Source organism: Scaptodrosophila lebanonensis, unplaced genomic scaffold (assembly GCF_003285725.1).
Source record: "Scaptodrosophila lebanonensis strain 11010-0011.00,11010-0021.00 unplaced genomic scaffold, SlebRS2 tig00001410-arrow-pilon, whole genome shotgun sequence".
Taxonomy (NCBI): Eukaryota; Metazoa; Arthropoda; class Insecta; order Diptera; family Drosophilidae; genus Scaptodrosophila; species Scaptodrosophila lebanonensis.
Window position 1 is genome coordinate 1,371,139 of NW_022060738.1, and position 19,828 is coordinate 1,390,966.

The 19,828-nt window shown below is 44.3% G+C and overlaps 1 protein-coding gene across 4 annotated transcripts in view; it reads left to right on the top strand.

Annotated features, from left to right (window-relative positions):
• Window positions 1-19,828, top strand: part of LOC115630798 (calcineurin-binding protein cabin-1-like) — a 285,450-nt gene that overhangs the window by 187,561 nt on the left and 78,061 nt on the right. For all 4 annotated transcript variants that reach the window (XM_030527455.1, XM_030527459.1, XM_030527457.1 and 1 more), the window contains one exon: window positions 17,638-17,798. In XM_030527455.1, coding sequence (XP_030383315.1) covers window positions 17,638-17,798 — 161 coding nt within the window. The remainder of the gene's footprint in view (window positions 1-17,637; window positions 17,799-19,828) is intronic.

Here is a 19,828-nt window from a genome sequence, read left to right on the forward strand (position 1 = left end):
ATAGATGTGCACATACATATGTATCTATGGACATTCACACATTAGTGTCTCACATTTTGGCTATTTCAATCGTTTGCACGCAACTACACGAACAGCTGTTTGTATGTGTGTGTATGTATACTTAGTTGTCCCCAACTGTTTGGTATTTTGTATTGTTTGTTCTGCCTGCTTTTGTAAAATGCATATTTTGAAAATCCTTGAATGCAAAGTTGTAGATTTATTTACGTAGATTACATTATCCAAATTTTAAATCGATCGGACTAAATTTATAATACAAACTTTTCATTTGAAATAGTGAATAAATATTAAAACGCCAATAATTCAAGCTCCAACAAAATTTAAAAAACCGAGTATGCAGTATTGTTTGTATTCTTTAATTGATTTTAGAAACTAAGTTTTAAGTCGATCGGTTGAAAAATGCGGATTTTTCAAACAAACTTTGGAGCTATTTTTCCCCCCTTTGGAGCTCGAATTTTCCAAAATCCCTTCTTAGTGCTCATCTACACCATGATAGGATACTTGAGCCCAAATTTCAGCATCCTAGCTTTTGCCGTGTGGGCTGTGGGCTGTTGACGCGGTTTGCTTTTGTGCCCCAACATTTTTTTTTACAGGAAAACTCCCATATTTTAGGCCCCAAAAACAATATCAAAACACCAAGTATACAGTTTTTCTTGGAATTGCTCTGAGAGTATACATACTAAGTTTAAAGTTAATCAGATGAAAACTGTAGATTTTTCATACAAACGTTGGAGCCTGTTTTCCCCCCTTTGGAGCTCGAGTTTTCCAAAATCCCTTCTTAGTGGGGTCCTAGACTATGAAAGGATACTTGATTCCAAATTTCAGCTTCCTAGCCTTTGCCGTTTGGGCTGTGCGTTGATCACCAATCAGTCAGTCAGTCAGGACAAACTGTTTTATATATATAGATGTCATATTTGTCGTTACCTTGTGTGCGTGTGCCTTTCTTTTTTAGAAAAATAAAGTAAGGGGAAACTTGTGTGCAACCTAACATTAATAAAGCAACATTCGTAGTTGTTCTTCTTTCCCGTTTTGGCACTGCATTGGAAGCTTTATGTGAACTTTGACGTACAAATGCAAAAGCACAAGAAGTGCTTATGGTGGTGTAAGTACTTATGTAGAAATGCTTTTATATGCATAAAGAAACACCGTGACCATCTTACACCACCACCAAATCGGGCCGAGCATTACGGTTTCCATATAGCGGCGGAGCATTGCGGCGCCTGCTTCCGTCTTCTTTCATTGCAAATTAGAAAAGAAAGACCAAAACCTGCTTTCTGGTTGGTTATGGTACGCTGCATTCAAATGCCGCTTTCATTATCGATGTTTCATCATCGATATTTAATGTTACAACCAATAAATGTAAAAACGAAAACAATATTCAAATCTCATTAATATATAAGCTAAGAAGTCGAGCTCATCGCTTATAAAATTTCTCCAGAAGTGAAAAAAAACTCGTTCACTTGTGTGAAAAGCTGTCAGGGATATTGACTATATATTTTGATATTTGCCCTAGCGATTTCATCATTTGTTGTTGTTTTCCAGTTGTTTAACACATAAATTCCTGGATCAACAGCAGTGCATATATCTATATATATATAAAACAGTTTTTCTTGAGTGACTGATTGGCGGTAAAAGCTAGGAAGCTGAAATTTGGGCTCAAGTATCCTTTCATAGTGTAAGTGCCCACTAAGAAGGCTTTTGGAAAATTCCAGCTCCAAAGGGGGAAAACAGGCTCCAGCGTTTGTATGAAAAATCTATAATTTTCATCTGATTAACTTCAAACTTAATTTGTATACTCTCAGAAAAATTCCAAGAAAAACTGTTTACTTGATTCCTTGAAATTTTGGGGACTGAAATATGGGAGTTTTCATGTAAAAAAAATGTTGGGGCACAAAAGGAAACCACGTCAACACCCCAAAACGGCAAGAGCTATGAATCTGAAATTTTGGTCTCAAGTATCCTATCATAGTGTAGAAGGGATTTTAATAAATTCGAGGTCTACGTTGTGAGTGCAGTAGCTTGAGGACGCAGATTTTTGAGCTCCCCATAATGTTGTTCTTCCTGCGGGAAATTGGCGCAAATAAGTGCTAAAAATATCTATAGTGACCTGGATCAGTGCTGCTTACATGAGTCCGGTGAGGTTGTAGTGTTGGGTCCTGAAGGCGCCGAAGAAGTTCAACTCCACTCCTCGCACTGCTAGCTGTAGAATTATGGCGGCTCATACCATGAGAAGCGGTAACACAGTCTGGGCCCGACGGACTGCGTGCAAGGCCATTCTTCGTCAGGTGGATGGAGAGCGTTTCGGAATCAGTCGTACTCCGAGCCGGCGAGGCGACGATCCGGTAAGATCAAGCATTTTTGTAGCCCGAAAGGTGCATCGATCCCTTCAGACCAACGCGCGGACTGGAGCCCCCTAAAATGCAGAAGACGAGGGCGGCAATAGTTTCCCTTAACAGAGCCAATTTCAGAAATTGAGCTTTTGGCACTCAATATGGCGCGAGCGCTCTTGTTGATGTTCTCCAGTCGGTGAAAACACTCATATGGCCTGATTTGACACGCTAGCTGCCTCCCTCCCACGGGATTGTCGCTGTGGCGACTTTCGGAGTATTGCATATTCCTTTAGTGGAAGTCACTAAAATTTTATAATTTTTTTTTATTACCACTATTATTTTTGCAAGGAAGCGCGGCTACTAACATATGGGAACTGATTCATTTCCAATTGGAGCCAGTCCACAGGTGGTTCCTGGCGGAACTTACAGCGGAACGACAGCGAACCACAGGAGCCAGTTCAAACTCCGCAAATAGTGGTTCTATTAAATACGGTGACCAGCCGACACAATTCTAGAATTTTTACGAAATTTTAAATTTTTTTATGGCGCTCCGTAGAGGAAATATACCTAGTAGCGACATTTTGTAGATGCATGCAAAAATGCAAGCCTCCATACGTCGACTATATAATAGTTTACTTTAAGGCACTTCTTACGTTGATCCTCCAGTTGAAGCGTTGGCCTCCAGATGACCCGCAAAGGAGTTGCAATGGGCACCCAGGCCACGGAACTGGCCGAGCCGACCCCTAACGCACTGACGGCGTGCCCAAAACATAGAAACGGGGCTCGTGGGATTCAACTCCCGAAGCAACATGTATGTCGCCTCGCTCACATCGTAATATCACTTTCTCCGTAGCACCGAGCCCAGTAGCGTGCTACGTATGGTATACTGGAAGCCCCTTATGTTTTTGACGATTCGAGCTGACGATGTTGGTATTCTGCGACCTAAGTACGTACCGAAATGGCTCGTAGGTTAATGCCACCATTGCCCCCGTCCCACTAAAACCATGGCAGGCCTCGAGTAACGCTTGCTGTTCGTCGCCATTTATTTGGTTGTGTAGGCTCAGATGTATATTCCTGACTAGTGCCGATCTGGCTCTGAACTTTGTTTCCCATAAAGAGCAAAGTCAACCCTCGCGTGGACCTCACTCATAGAAAGGCACCCACGGGATCACTACAACTACACGCACGAACAGCAATAACGGATCCAAGTTGGGACCCAATAACAATGATTACAACAAAACAAAAAAAACAACTGCAGTAGTGGATGTAGATGATGAGAAGATAGGTTTTTTGCGCAGCTCGGTGTTGAGGCGAAGACGGCCAGCCAAGCATGGAGCCGGCAACCGCCAAGAAGAGCGCCTGGTCAAAGGTGAAAGGTCGCGGGCAAAGGAGACGCACCAAACCAGAGGCGATTATTGTCAAAAGCATAGGCGATAGCTAATTTTCTGACTTGCTGAGGGTGGTCAAAGCGGACCCGACCCTACAAAGCATGCGCGATGATGTCCAAGGCATGCGCAAAACGGCAAATGGCAGCCTACTATTGCAGCTAAGTAGAGCCCCAGCCCATAGTGAGAATACGCTGCACTACATGGCATAGCAGACGTTAGAGCCCTGACCGAACAAGCTAAAATAGAAATTCGTGACCTGGATGAACTCACTACCAAAGAGGAGATATGTGAAGCGATCGCAGCAAAAGTGGAGAACATCAGCTTGGACTGCTTGTCAGTAAAGTCGATCTGCAAGGCACGTAGTTGACAGCAAACTGCAGTGCTCGCACTGCCTGCTGAAAAAGCCATGTCACTTTTGGACCTGGGCAAGATTCGGATCGGATGAGTCATATGCCTCGTGCGAACCATAGTTGACCCTATGCGGTGCTACAAATGCCTAGACTATGGCCACATGGCAGGAAGATGTACTAGCAGTGAGAATCTAAAAGGGAACTGCTTTAAATGCGGCGAGAAGGGCCATGTTGCAAAGACCTGTAGTAAGGACGCAAAATGTGTGGTATGCTGTAGGAAATGACTACAGAACTATCCCCACGCCACCGCAGCTTCAAATGCCCAGCGTTTAAAGAAGCTGTGCGTCAGGCGAAACACTGAAGTTCATCCAGCTGAATTTGAATCATTGTAGTGCGGCACAAGACCTGCTGCACAAAACAACACAGGAGCTCTCGGTGGACTTGGCATTCCTGAGCGAGCCCTATAGATCACCGAAAGACCCCAGATGGGCCACTCACCAATCTGGTAAGGCTGCGTTATGGGTCTGCGGACCCCGAGGGACCCATTTGGATGAAGTACGTGCAGGTAGAACGTTTGCGAGCGCAAAAGTTTGCGGCCTGTGGAATTACAGTTGCTACCTGCCTCCTAGCTTGACGATTAATGACGAGCTGGTGATCGACGCAGCGAATCGCCGTAGAAATTTCTTGGCTGGCGACTTTAACGCATGGGCGGTGGATTGGGGCAGCACTTGTACGAACACTCGTGGCTGTATACTGCGTGAAAACTTCGCAAGCATGGATATATCTCGGCTAAACACAGGCACCGAACTAACATTTAGTAGAGCCGGCTCAAGCTCTATAATCGATCTCACGTTCGTAAGCAGCTCTTTGTTCAACTCGGCGTCGTGGTCTATGAGCGACGTCTATACGGCTAGTGATCACGAGGCAATAGTCTGCACGGTTGGTGAAAGGTCGAACCGCCAGCGGCATGGACCGCGCACGGAGTACTCGTATCGCATCAATACGTTTAACCCTGCTGCATTTTCGGAAGCTCTGCCTCCACTGAACCTGGCCGGGAACCCCCACAGCATGGCGCAGGTAGCTTTGGCACATCTTCAGGATGCTTGCGAGATGAGCATGAGATGAGCACCATACTCGACGCACTTGGAGGTATCCTCGAGTACCTCTATCAATGCATTCGTTGCTATTTTAGCAACAGGGTGCTAATATACGAAACGTCAACTGGCACTAAGACGCACAAGGTCTCCGCAGGAGTGCCTCAAGGCTCAGTACTGGGGCCACTCCTGTGGAATACAATGTATGACGGCGTTTTGAGGCTAATGTTACCAGCAGGTACGGAAGCGGTGAGATTCGCAGACGACGTGGCCATAGTAGCGGATCTAGCAGATGTCGAGGACAAATGCAACGTTGCCATCAGCAAATTAAAGCCTGGATGAACTCAGTGGAACTTAGAACTGGCAACTCATAAATCGGAGGCTGTCTTAATAAGCAGCCGCAAAGTAGTGGAGATAGCGCACGTAACCATCGGCAACCTGGTGTTGGCGTCTAAACGTGCAATTATGTATTTGGGCGCCATACTGGATACTAGGTAATCCTTCCGCGAGCACCTCGCCCAGTGACTTATCGCCTAGGCGGTCTGCGCGTATGCAGTGCGTTCAGGACCGTGTGAGACGACGCGGCTTATTGGACAACGAGGCGAGCACAATCCACCGGAGCTCGAGAGCTGATGGTACGAGTGCGACGGTGACGCCATCTCTGCGTAGGGCATTACGCTCGACCGCGAGGCAGCACAGCCTATATGCACGACAGGAGCGATGGAATATCTCCTCAAAGGGCCGCTGGCCCTGCGGCGCCTGCTTCCGTCTTCTTTCATTGCAAATTAGAAAAGAAAGACCAAAACCTGCTTTCTGGTTGGTTATGGTACGCTGCATTCAAATGCCGCTTCCATTATCGATGTTTCATCATCGATATTTAATGTTACAACCAATAAATGTAAAAACGAAAACAATATTCAAATCTCATTAATATATGAGCTAAGAAGTCGAGCTCATCGCTTATAAAATTTCTCCAGAAGTGAAAAAAAACTCGTTCACTTGTGTGAAAAGCTGTCAGGGATATTGACTATATATTTTGATATTTGCCTTAGCGATTCCAACATTTGTTGTTGTTTTCCAGTTGTTTAACACACAAATTCCTGGATCAATAGCAGTGCATATATCTATATATATATATAAAACAGTTTTTCTTGAGTGACTGATTGGCGGTAAAAGCTAGGAAGCTGAAATTTGGGCTCAAGTATCCTTTCATAGTGTAAGTGCCCACTAAGAAGGCTTTTGGAAAATTCCAGCTCCAAAGGGGGAAAACAGGCTCCAGCGTTTGTATGAAAAATCTATAATTTTCATCTGATTAACTTCAAACTTAGTTTGTATACTCTCAGAAAAATTCCAAAAAAAAACTGTTTACTTGATTCCTTGAAATTTTGGGGACTGAAATATGGGAGTTTTCATGTAAAAAAAATGCTGGGGCACAAAAGGAAACCACGTCAACACCCCAAAACGGCAAGAGCTATGAATCTGAAGTTTTGGGCTTAAGTATCCTATCATAGTGTAGAAAGGATTTTAATAAATACGAGGTTCCAAGGGGGGAAAACGAGCTCCAAAGTTTGTTTGAAAAATCTTCAGTTTTCCACCAATCAACTTTTTTATTTTTTAATCTATAAAAGAATACAAACAAAACTGCATACTCGGATTTTCGATATTTGTAGTGGAGCTTGAATTATTGGGGATTTAATATTTATTCACGTTTTCAAATGAAAAGTTTGTGTTTTAAATTTTTTCAAATTTGGGGACTGTAATCTATGTAACTAAATCTACAACTTTGCGTTCAAGGATTTTCAAAATATGCATTTTACAAATGCAGGCACAACAAACAATACAAAAGATCAAATAGGGACAACTAAGTATACACACACACACGGAAAAAAGATAGTAAAAGTGAAAGCAAACGGGCGTGTGTTTTAAACGGTCGTGGGTTTTCCTTTCGTGTACTGTAGCAAGTCGGCTGCAATAAATTCTTTTGCGAGTTATCTGGTGAGAGCTAAGGCGCTGACGTCACTTACCATCGCCTCACAAGGATTGGTAAGATACCTTCCTTGAGTATATTGGCTGCTGCTGAATAGGATCCTCCCGGCTGGACTTTGTACCTTCACCTTTGACCGCCAAGGTACTACACTTGCGCTGGGCAGGTCGACGGGTCGCGCGATTTCTTTCTTTTTCTTTTCTTATTGTCCGCCCACGTTTTCTCTGCCATTGCTTGGTCGACTGCATAGTTGCATTGCTTCAGCTGGCCACTGGCCAGCTGATGCTGTGTTGCGTCTGGCTTATCGACAGCCGGTTGGTTTTGTCCTACAGGGGGCGCCTGCACCTGCATACTTTTACGGTCGTCAGGCAATTGGGCCAAAGCGTCCCCATACACCCAATACACTGCAGCATAGTTTTAGGGATTCGGAGCAAATTCTTCGAATTTACTCGAGCAGTTCTAGCGAGTTGGTACAAAGGTCGGACAGGCCGTTATGCAACCCCTACCGCGCCGGCGGTGTACCTAAAAGGGGCTCTGGCGACCAAGCTGGGGCGGGATAACCCCCATCCCGTCAAGAAGAAATACTTGGCCACCGAGGGAACTCGCTAAGAACCCACCTCGATGACCGATATGCAACTGCAGGGGCTGCAGCCACCAGGTACTCAGCAGCTACAGGGAACGAACCAGAATGTGCTTGTCGTTAGCGGGGCTACTCAACCAAAGGCCTACTTGGAGGCGCCTCGTTTACTTACTAATGTCCCACCGTTTGCAACCTTGGGTGAAGAAATGTGGCTTGAGACAAACGAGGCGGTAGCAGGCGTGAACCCTTTTGCGCGTAGGTCTCTGGTGGCCAGATCCTCACCAAAGTCGGCTCCACCATCAGTCCCACCATCAGAGCTTTGATCTTCTATGGTCACCTGCCGCAACTCTTAGCGCAGATAACCCATCTGAGCCGGCGAACACCCTTGGCAACTCCTTTGCCGACAACGCCTCTGCCGACAGAAGTGGCGCCTAGCGGCCTTTCTGTCCAGCCACCGGCTCTGGCAGAGATGCAAGAATTGAGCTCACGCCTGTTGTCGGTTTGCCGCCTCTTCGAAGGCCAAAGCAAGCGCCATGTCAACCAGCAGGACAAAGAGCTGTTTGCTGAGATATTGAGGCTGCACAGTTCAACATGCAGCAAGTTAGAATGGACAAGCATCGGAGTTAAGCCACACTGTAGCGGAATTGACGTTCAGGCTGCAGAGCCCTGGCCTAAAGCGTCTAACCACCCTCAAACAGGTACCCCTAAAAAGCTTAGGGATCCCAGGAGCAACCAGCGCGTGACCCCGCCAAAAAAAATATAAAATGCACGAACATAAGCTTTCCACCACACTACAGAGTCTGAGCAGGCAGGCCCCCGACTATCTGCCGCAGAACTTTGCACAGGTAGTGAAGGAAATTGCCATTCCCGCTTCCAAGGCCGACCCCTGGACGACTGTCCAGCGCCAGACTCGAGTGAAGCCCAGCAGGCCGGATGCCATCTTAGCCAAGGGCGATGGGGATGCCCAATATGCCGTCATCCTGAAGGCAGTAAAATCGGCTACAGAATGACAGTCCTTAAAAAACGACGTCGAACGAAGAACGGGTAATGGTAGCCTGCTCTTACAATTGATCAGATCACCGACGCACAATGTCAGAAAGCTACCTGAAGCCGTGGAGGCGGCCTTACAAGGTATGGCAGTTGTCAAGCCATTGGTAGAAGAGGCCCAACTCGAGATCAGGGACCTAGATGAGCTAGTCACAATGGATAAGATCTTGGAAGCGCTTAAGACGACCTCTGAGAACCGTAGCATTGGGCCCGATGCGGTGAAGTCAATCCGTAAGGTGAGCGGTGGCCAACAAATTGCCGTACTATCGCTGCCAGCGGAGAAGGGAAGGAAGCTCATGGAAATTGGCAAAGTGCGAATTGGCTGGGTAATCTGCCGTATCCGTGGGGTGATTCGGCCAACACGTTGTTATAAGTGTCTCGGTTTCGGTAGCCGACAGCCGACGGCAGAAAGGATCTAAAGGACACCTGTTACAGGTGCAGGCAAAAGGGGCACCTAGCCAGAAACTACTCAAATAGCCCTAGATGCGCATTATGCGCGAAGAAGAGCCTACCATCTACAGACCACGCCACTGGTAGTTTTAAATGCCCGGCATACAAGAAGACCGTACGACAGCTAAGATGTTAAGGTTTCTGCAGCTAAACCTTATCCACTGTATTGCAGCACAGGACTTGTTGCTGCAGACCGTTAGGGAGGAGAATATTAGCTTTGCGATACTCAGTGAGCCATATAAAACTTACAGTAGCAGCAAATGGGCCGTGGATTTGTCTGGTAAGGCTGCTTTATGGCTTTCGGATTCTAGAACGCTCGCTTACTCAGAAACCAAAGCGGGACACTGCTTTGTGAGAGCGAAGGTTGCCGGCCTGTGGGTCTACAGCTGCTACGACCCACCCAGCCTACCTCTGTCGGAGTTCGCCGCTGTGCTAGACGCACTGGTGAACGATGCCAAGGGGCGCAGTCGCGTCATAATAGGCGGAGATTTCAACTCATGGGCAGTCGAATGGGGCAGCAGTATCACTAACGCGCGTGGACGTACACTACTGGAAGCCTTCTCAGGACTGGATCTGACACTACTGAATACTGGCTCACAACAAACATTCAGTAGGGCACGTATCGGATCCATAATAGACCTGTCATACGCTAGTAGCTCCCTGCATAGCCAGATCAGGTGGTCTATTAGCGATGGATTTGCGGCAAGCGACCATGTGGCTATAGTATTCACATTTGGTGATACATCCCGCATCAGTCTAAATCCACCGCCCGCCAACGTGGCATACAAGATGGAGTCGTTCTGCCCAGTATTATTTGCAAGCGCCGTCAGCGGCTTTCGCCTCTCCGGTGACCCGCAGAGTATGGCTCTAGACGCCGTGTCCCATATCAGAGCAGGATGCGATGCTAGCATGGCCAGACGCTGCTCGTTCCGGCGCCATCACAACGAACAACGAAATCGCCGAATTACGGAGATTATGCATCAGGGCAAGGAGAGTATCCTAAAGAGCACGCTGTACGCCCTCGTTCTCGATCAGGCAGGACATGTACCGGGAGTTTAGGCGTGCGCTAAAAAGGGCAATCGCAGCAAGCAAGAGACACTGCTTCTTAGAGCTGTGTGACTCCGCCGAGCAGGACCCCTGTGGGAAGGCATATAAGCTGATCGTGAAGCGAATCCATAGTGGTGGACGTGATGCCCCCCTGGATGCCGAGAACTTCTATCGGATTGTTGGGACTCCATTCCCTACGAGACCGGAGACGCCTGCGAGGATCCCCACTACAGAAGCAGCCTTTGACGATGTCAGCACAGAGGAAGTGCTCCTAGCTGCTCGCAGTCTTAAGACAAACAAAGCACCGGGCCCGGACGCAATACCTAACCGCGCCCTTAAATTGGCTTTGTGTATGCAGCCTGAGGCGTTCGCTTCTCTCTTTGGGAAGTGCATTAGGGAAGGCATATTCCCAGAATGCTGGAAGATACAGAACCTGGTCCTGCTTCCAAAACCTGGCAAGTAAACCACTTGAAGATCCCTCATCTTACAGGTCGATCTGTCCCCTAGACTCAATCGGAAAGGTCCTGGAGAGACTATTATGCGTTAGGATTGAAGCAGCTATCGGTCTTTCACCTAACCAATTTGGGTTCAGGAAGTCGAGGTCCACGTTAGATCCTATCGGTAAAGTAGTGGACATCGCGTCTAATGCGATTTCTGGTAGCAGATGGAGAGGCGGATTCAAGGAATATTGCTTGGTGGTGACCCTGGATCTAAAGAACGCATTTAACTCGGCAGGCTGGGGATGCATTCTAAACGCGCTGGTGGAGCAAGGCGTCCCCACGTACTTAGTGCGATCCATTAGGAGCTACCTTAGTAACCGCACACTCAGGTTGTTGTGTGGTACCAAAACCCACTATGTCGTCGCTGGTGTTCCCCAAGGGTCGGTCCTCGGGCCGCTGCTATGGAATGTCATGTATGACGGTGTCCTCCGTCTCCACCTTCCACCGGGCACGGAGCTAGTGGGGTACGCCGATGATGTAGCAATTGTTTCCGTCGCAAAAGAAGTCAGAACCGTTGAAGACGCGTGCAAACACTGCATTCAAAGGGTTACGAGGTGGCTGAATGAAGTGGGACTCGAACTGGCGGTAGGCAAAACCGAGGCAGTACTAATCAGCAGCCGCAAGGCGGTAGAACAGGCGCACATACGTATCGGCGGTCTGATAGTGCCTTCCAAACGCTCCATTACCTACCTGGGAGTTAGCCTGGACACGCGGCTTTTCTTCCGAGAGCACTTGGAGCAAACCAACAAGAAAGCGGCGGAGGCGACAATCCGCTAGCCTCCGTTACGCCGCCAGACTTGGCATCCCATATAATTATTTCTGCCCAAGCTGCAGAGACGTAGAAGAGGAGGAAAGCACAGAGCACTGCTCACTGCTCTGATTAAGCAGGCGAAGACTATTTCTTAGCAATCTAGCAAAAATACCCAGTATTGATATTGCGAGCTTAAATTCCTCAACTATTCCAGTTGGTTTGGAGCGGGCCAGCTCAATCAATAGGGAATAAATACATCGAAACGGGCCTCCTTTGGCCTAAGTGGGCGGCTGTGAACAATACCGCAGCCATCGCAGCCTAACCTAACCTAACAAGTAGAGAAGCTAAAGTTGGGTGTTCCGTCTTTGAAATACTCTGTACATATGTTTAGAATAATAAGAAAATTTCCTAAAAAATGTCGATCGATTTTAACTCTATCGAACTCACGTAAAGGGTGTATAATTGCACATTTACATAGCAATTGCGTCTATGTAGACACATAGTGTCCCTTCGTGCCTGTATGTTTGCAGTCAACCAAAGCACCAACATTAACAACAGCTGCGGGAAGCGCTTGGGCAGCAATTATATTTATGGCTATAACTTCCTGTTAAAGCTGTCGATCATAATGAAACTTGGCGTAATCACTTACAGGGGGTATTTGATTTGAAATTTAAAGAATTACGGGAATTATAGAAAATCGCTATTTGTGTCGGAGAGGGGGGTGGTGGGAAATTCCAAAATACACATTTTCTGCGCATTCACATAAGGCATCTGGGACTAAAGTTTGGTGTCTCTAGTTCTTATAGTCTCCGAAATATAGGCGATTATACAAATGGCGTTACGGAAAAATCCCCTTAGGGGGAAAGTGGAACAAACTTGTATAGTGTACGCACATAAGGCATCTTTGTGCAAAATTTGGTGTCTCTAAGTCTTATAGTCTCTGAGATCACGGACAGACGGACGGACAGACGGGCGGACAGACGGAAGGACAGATGGAAGGACAGACGGTCAGACAGACGGACAGACAGAGAGGGCTAGATCGACTAGTCTAGTCATGCTGACATATATATACTTTGTGGGATCTGCCACGCCTCCTTCTGCCTGTTACATTTTTCACCTCCCGCAAACCTAATATACTCTTGCACATTTCATGTACAGAGTATCAGAAAAAATAAACAAACTTGATCTGTCTTGGGCTTATAGGAACTTTAATACCAAGCTATCCTATGGTATCCTTATGGCTGTCCTAGTTCTTATACTTACTGAAATATTTGCGTTCATACAGACAGACTGATGGACAGACGGACGGACAGGCGGACATGGCTATATCGACTCGTTTTGTCATCCTGATCAATAATATATATAATTTGTGGGGTCTGCCACGCTTCCTTCTCCGTGAACCAACAAACACACAAAACTAGTATACCCTTCTACTTTTTGAAAACAGGGTATAATAATGAATTTAGTATGCAGACGCTCCTAATCCTTAGTCTATACGGATTTATTTTATTTTTTGATTTACCCACTTTCCCCGCAACCGAAGTTCGCCAATACTGTCCACATTTTCAACATACCTAAACAAAATTCACAAGAATTCTATATTTTTGCAGGATATTTTTTTACACGGTTTTCATTGAGCACGGTTTGAAGATTAATAATGTTATTTATTGTTCCACGACTTTATTCCATTTAGCACGATTCAAAATAACGGAAAATAAATAAATAACAAGAGAGAACGCTACAGTCGAGCAAGCTCGACAGTGGAATACCCTATACCTAGACAAACTTCCGTCACTGAATTATATGCGCCTCTAGCAGAAGCAAAAAGAAATAGAAGAGCGAACTTGATCCTGCAGTTTGCAGGCGTAGTACTAGAGTGAAATTGTTTCTTAGAATATTCCGATTTGGATGAAATTTAAAACACAAGTAGATATTTATATATAAACTAGCGTATCTGGCTTGCGTTGCTACTTCACTAAAAATGTAAGCTTTAGGACTCTTTCCGTTACTAAAACTGTATGTTGGTGGGCTGTCTCTGCTGCTCTAGATGTAGATGCCCCGTTGTGCTTTTGCTGAAGCCACGGCTCCCGTTCTTTTTCAGTTTCTATGGCTCTAAATGTGAAGGACGACTTGTCGTGTGGGCCCCACTGTCTGCTCTACCTTGGCCACACACCAGTTGTCCGTCTTTAGTTGCGGATTACAGAGTTGGAAAATTCGGAGGATCGGGTCTGGATCCTCCGGCTTTGATAATACCCAGATCCTCGCCCTGGGTCTGGTATTCGCACCAATCCACGGCTACGAACTTGACACCTGGGTAGATCTCTGCCAGGGATGCGATTGCCTTCATATATGTCTCAGCCTTGACTCTTTCTTGGTACCATCCGAAGTCTTCGAATCTTGGTGGAAGTGGTGGTGGTGTTTTCCAGGTGCTCCAGGAAGCAGCCACAGGGCCGCTAGCTACAGAGCTAGTTCTCCATCCATGGCCACAAGTGGCGGGGGATTAGACCCTCTTTGTTGCCCATGTCTAGAACACCAACTAGGATCTTATCCCTGGCCACCTCGGCGAAGGAGCGGGTAAGCGGCTGTGGTCGAGTCCTTTTGGCTGGTGTTGGCGTCAAACCTTATGCAGATCTCTGCCTTTTCGGGGCAGATCTGTGTCTGGGTCTATTCCACCATTTTATGGTCGTCGGGGGACGTCTCCGGAGTAGTGAGATCTTCTGCAGTACGACTGTTTTAGTTGTGGTGGCTTCATTGCCGAAGTACCAGAATGGCGGTTTACCGGGTTACCTCTGCTGCTGATACTGGTTTAGCAGCTTGCCTTAGCTGCTCCACCGTTGTAGCCAAAGTAGAGGAAGTTTGCTTACCACCAGAATCCGAGGAAACCGATTGGCTTATCGATATGCCCCCGCCTGCACTGCTGGCAAATTTGATGGTCGCTACGAGTAGCTCCCATCCTGGTCGAGAGTTAGGTTCATAACTGTTGTTAAAGAGGGATTTGCGGTACCATCCAGAATTTGGCGAGCTCCAGTCTCAGCCATTTTTGTCTTAGTATTTTTGTTAGTTGTTACTAAGTTTATTCATAGTTTAGTTCCAACGAGTAGACGAGAAGGGGTGGGTCACTCGTGGCATAGCCCGTATACGACGGGAAGCCTATCTGAAACTGGAGGTCGGCAGGTATCCAAAGTTCGCATAGTAGAGACTGAGCACCCATTCAGCCACGCAGCCATCGGTCTAATCTGTTCCGCCTTGGATTGGGGAAAATTTTAAAGAGTTTTCAGCTGTCGCTCGGCTCTCTCAAGAGGAGAGTATAGTCGCACTACCAGTGGTGTATCACAATTTCGCCGCGTACCACCTGGCTTGGTGGTTGCACGTAATCCCCTTGGCATACCCTTTGGCTGACGACCCCAAGATAAGTTATTAGCGAAACAATTTCACTCCAGTATACTCCCGCAAGCTGCACTATCAAGTTCACTCGTTTTCTGTTTGCTAGAGGCGCTTATGACTCACTGTTGGAAATTTGTCTGCGGTAGGTTATTTCCCTGTGGGACTTCCGTGTTTGATTTATGTAGCTTTTGAAATATGGACAGGGAAGCAAATAAAAAAAATAAAATAAACTCGTATAGACTAGAGACTGGGAGCGTCTGCATACCAAGCATGGTTAATGTACGCTCATCCGTTTCCGAAATCCAGGCGTTCATTCAGATAGACAGACGGACGGACATGTCTAGATCCATTTCTCTCGTCATGCTCATTCAGAATATATATACTTTATAGGGTCGGAGATGCTTCCTTCTGCATGTTGCACAAACCTAAAGGGTTTATTAGGTTTACCCTACGGGTACTATGTATAAAAACAAACCACACAAACCTATTTGCCAAACGACGTCAACGCCAGCAACTAAACAATAACCCCACTATATATGCACTGCAGGTGGTAGAAAAAATAACGATAACACCAACAACAGAAACTGGCAACAAAATTTTATCGAATCCACACACACAAAGGCACACAGCATACAGCAAGGGCAATATAATAACAGCGACGTTCGTACAGACTGAGTTAAGCGAACATAGCGGGTCATATACTTTCACTCGTTGGCTAAAACGCGCCGTTTTGACTTGAGATATTGAGTTCCGTCGTTCCTCTCTGGCCTTCAATGTAAAGCTGTGTTCACCAACATCGATGTTTTCGATATTTTAAAACCAAAACATCGATACTATCGATATTATGTCATTTTGCTTTTATTTGTTAGATCAATATTTCTGTTCAAAAATATCAAATTATTTACGATGATGCTTTTTTACTACTTGTGTTTAAATTTAGCCAGCTTTGCTAAAAGTGCGTTCAGTGGCACATAATGTTGTGTTAATTAAATGAATCATCACTGCTCGCGAAAAAAAAAGATGGCTCATTTTCTTTCCTATCAATGTTTTTTCATTCCTTCTAACACAGTTGTTCCTCGATGCAACTATAAAAGGGAAACATTTATAGAAGCTTCAATGCATAGCAGACAACCATTACCTTAATAAGGCAGCACGTGTTTATTTCTGAAATACATACATATATATATCAAGTGTACTTTACAGATATCTATATATTGTTTGCGTCCACGTTACATCCACGTTCGCTGTCAACACCACTACTTCCAAAACTATTCAAATCCAATTAATTAATATAAAATCTGGGATTAGAATATTTCATCCTGCTTCTTTGCTTTCGAATTTAAAAAAAGTACCCGATTATCGATATTGGCAGCTAAAACATTGATTTTTTCGATATTGCCCAAACATCGATATATCGATGTTCAGATCGATGTTTTGCCAGTTCTACTTCAAGGAGCGGCATTAATTTTCTATTAGCCTTTTCTTTTTGTATGCACCTCAGTGACTGGGGCTAGAGCTGGCCATCATTCTGTCCCATGGCATCTTTAAGTTTCAAAGTGATGCTCTAACAACCCAGAAGTGCTCAAAGGAATAGACATCTACAAATGTATAAATAGCGTAAGGCTTCATGGCCTTAGTGAATGTTCATCATGGTACCCGGATTTTGCTTTGGATCGCTCAATTGGCTTTTCTATATAATGACTCAAGGGATTTTCAGTCATAAGGCATGGTCGAAAATGCAATTCCATCGTTCGTTTCCCTTTGCTTGAATGTTTTGAAGCCGATCGGGCATTTACAGTTGTTATGTATTATGTAAATATGTATTATAAACCTTTCTTCTAGGAATTGGATGTATGGTATGCCCCGGGATTCTATTACTATGATTGCTACTATGATTGCGGTTTTATTTACTTTACAAGTAAAGCGCTCCATCTAGTGGGATCCTTACATGGAAGCAGTTTATCAGTATTGCCTGGTAGATAATATCGATTGGTGGCTCGTTACCCTTCGTTCTCTGCAATTTGGTGGATTGTTGGAGCGGTAAAGATGGCGACCACCATTTTGACCAATTCGATCATTTTTGCATAGCACCCTTTTTGTAGATATTTTGACGCCTTTCCATGTCTTGTTCTGTGTGTGCTCAAACCGCTCAATTTTAAAAAGCTGAATTATAACCGTTTAGATGGTTGGCAGTGCGTATCACGTTTGCAACAGGTATGTGTTCTACGACCGCTTGCGTGAGGAGTACCTTACTCTTCTCTAGCAAAGTCCAAGTGGTGCATGTGGGTCAGCGACGTTGTGTTCGTTAAGGATGCCATGCGATAACCACTTGCTAGAATAGTAAAACTCATTCATGGAAAATATAGCGTATTTCATGTTTTTAGGAGGGTCGTCAACAATATGTGTCTGCTGATCCTCATTGACAAGCCTATCAACTGCAGCTGCAGTGTTGTTGCCTTTCCAACTGAACACACGATAAATTCGATCTCGCTTTTGTTGTTGTTGTCGGCGAAGCAAAAACAGTCGGTCTTAGCCACACTCATTATTAGTTTGTAATTAAATAAACATCATAACGTTATTGCTAAAAGCCAACATGCTTTTTCTAACAGTTACCAAAAAACATTTGTAGCTTAACAACAATTTCATATATGATAATAATATACAGTATAGCGTTTTAATATAATATGGTATAATACGTATTTAATTTATTTTAGGTAACTGTCTTTACGCTATAAAAAGGAAATCAACTGACTTAACCGACATAAATGCTACAAAAAAATTATGTTTTGAGATTACCTCCAAAAATGTTACAGAAGAGGAGAAAGAAGCCAGTCACATAAACCCAGCTACTGAAGTTTTAAGAAGGTTTTCGGAGGTAAGATGCACAAAAAAAAAAACAACTGATATTACGTATTTAAATCAAATATGTCCGCTCTATAAATATATCGACATACTATACATATCTAATCTTATTTAATATATATACTCGAATAAGTAATATAATAGAAAATGTTGCGTGTTTTTGAAAGGAGTTGAGATACCAAAAAAAATGCGAATACAGTTTGAAAATAATTTAACTTCAAAAGATTCAGAAAGGTTATTATATCGTCATAAAGTTACTCGATTGGAATTCGCCATTAAGAACATGGCAACTGACTGGTCCAACGTACGACATTTTTAATGCAATGTGTTTAATAATTTATTTGTATAGCCTGTACCCAAAGGGTAAAAGGCTATATTAGTTTTTTGCGAATGTATGTAACACACAGAAGGAGGCGAGGCAGACCCCACAAAGTATATATATTATTGATCAGGTTGACAAGGCGAGTCGATATAGCCATGTCCGTCTGCCTGTCCGTATGAACACCTGGATCTCAGAGACTATAAGAGGTAATTTTGCAAATACCCCCAGTTAGTAATTATGTATCCGTATGCCAATTTCAATTTGATAGACTGATTTAACAAGAAGTTATAGCCATAAATATATTTGCTGCTGCAGCGCTGATCAAGCGCTGCCCGCTGTTGTTGTTGATGTTGCTGTTTGGTTGACTGCTAACTTGTTTACTCAGACGAATGTACGAGCATATACATACATACACTCACATAGACGCAATTGCTTCGTATATGTGCAATTATACACCCTTTACGTGAGTTCGAATACCAAAAGAGGTAAAATCGATCAAAAATTTTTTTTTTAATTCTCGTACTTTTTTTAATTTCTATATTTATTCTAAACATATGTACAGAGTATTTCAAAGTCGGGACACCCGACTTTAGCTTTTTTACTTGTTGCTTACTACTCTTTAGCGAAGCAACTTTACTGCAGTACTACGCCCACAAACTGCAGCGTTCGAATTGTGTCAATACTGTCCACACTTTTAAAGCTACATGAACCAACTTGTTATGAAGGCCCTTTTAATATATTTGGATTTCAGATTACGTGGATTCTTCTTAACCGTTGACCTGCATGTAGCAATAATAAAGCGTGATCTAATTAAATTAATTAAATCAATTAAATTAATAAAATTAATTAAATTAATTACTTTAATTACTTTAATTAATTAAATTAATTAATTAATTTAATTAATTAAAGTAATTAAATTAACCATACCACCATTCAATATGCTTGTATGGCTGTTTTGTATGGTGAGAATCTGGCAATTTTATAGGCTGTTGCTGTCTTGTTGACAAATGTAAAGCATTTCGTAACCTGCCACAAAACCCCAAAACTTGCTCCTCATCCACAATTGGCGATAGTTGGCTCAGTTTTGTAGACTTCGGTAATGTTTGGCGAGTCTTGGGATCCCCGATACGCACTATGTGGACCAATGCTGCTTGCAGTTCAGTTACTGATATCGGACCTATAAGACGATTAATGGATTTAGATTTAGAATTCTTTAAGAAACGTTTTATATAATGCCATAACGTAGAACAATCGATTATATGACGAAAATCTTGCAATAAACGCTTCTTCTTTAACAACGTGGTTGGTCTGCAGTATGGCCGGTTTCTCTTCCATTTCCAAGTCTATCATTGGTGAGACAGTGCAATTGGTTGGCCATTGTTCTGGGGATTGAGTTAACCAGGAAGGGCTGCTCCACCACAGAAAATGGGTAGATAGTTAATCAGGGGTAAAACACGAGTAGCACAATCTGCGGTATTGTCGAATGTGGGGAAATACAGCCATTGTGCAGGTGTGCTGAATTCCAAAATATGCACGACGCGATTGGCCACAAAGGTTTTTCAACGGACAGGGTCACCGTTAATCCAATATAGTACGATTGTGGCATCTGACCATTAGAAAATGGGAATGGGCTCGCTTTTATGTAAATGTGCACCAATCCATTTGGCGAGATTCGTTGCCAAAACTGGTCCAGATAGTTCGATCCTAGGGATTGTCCAAGG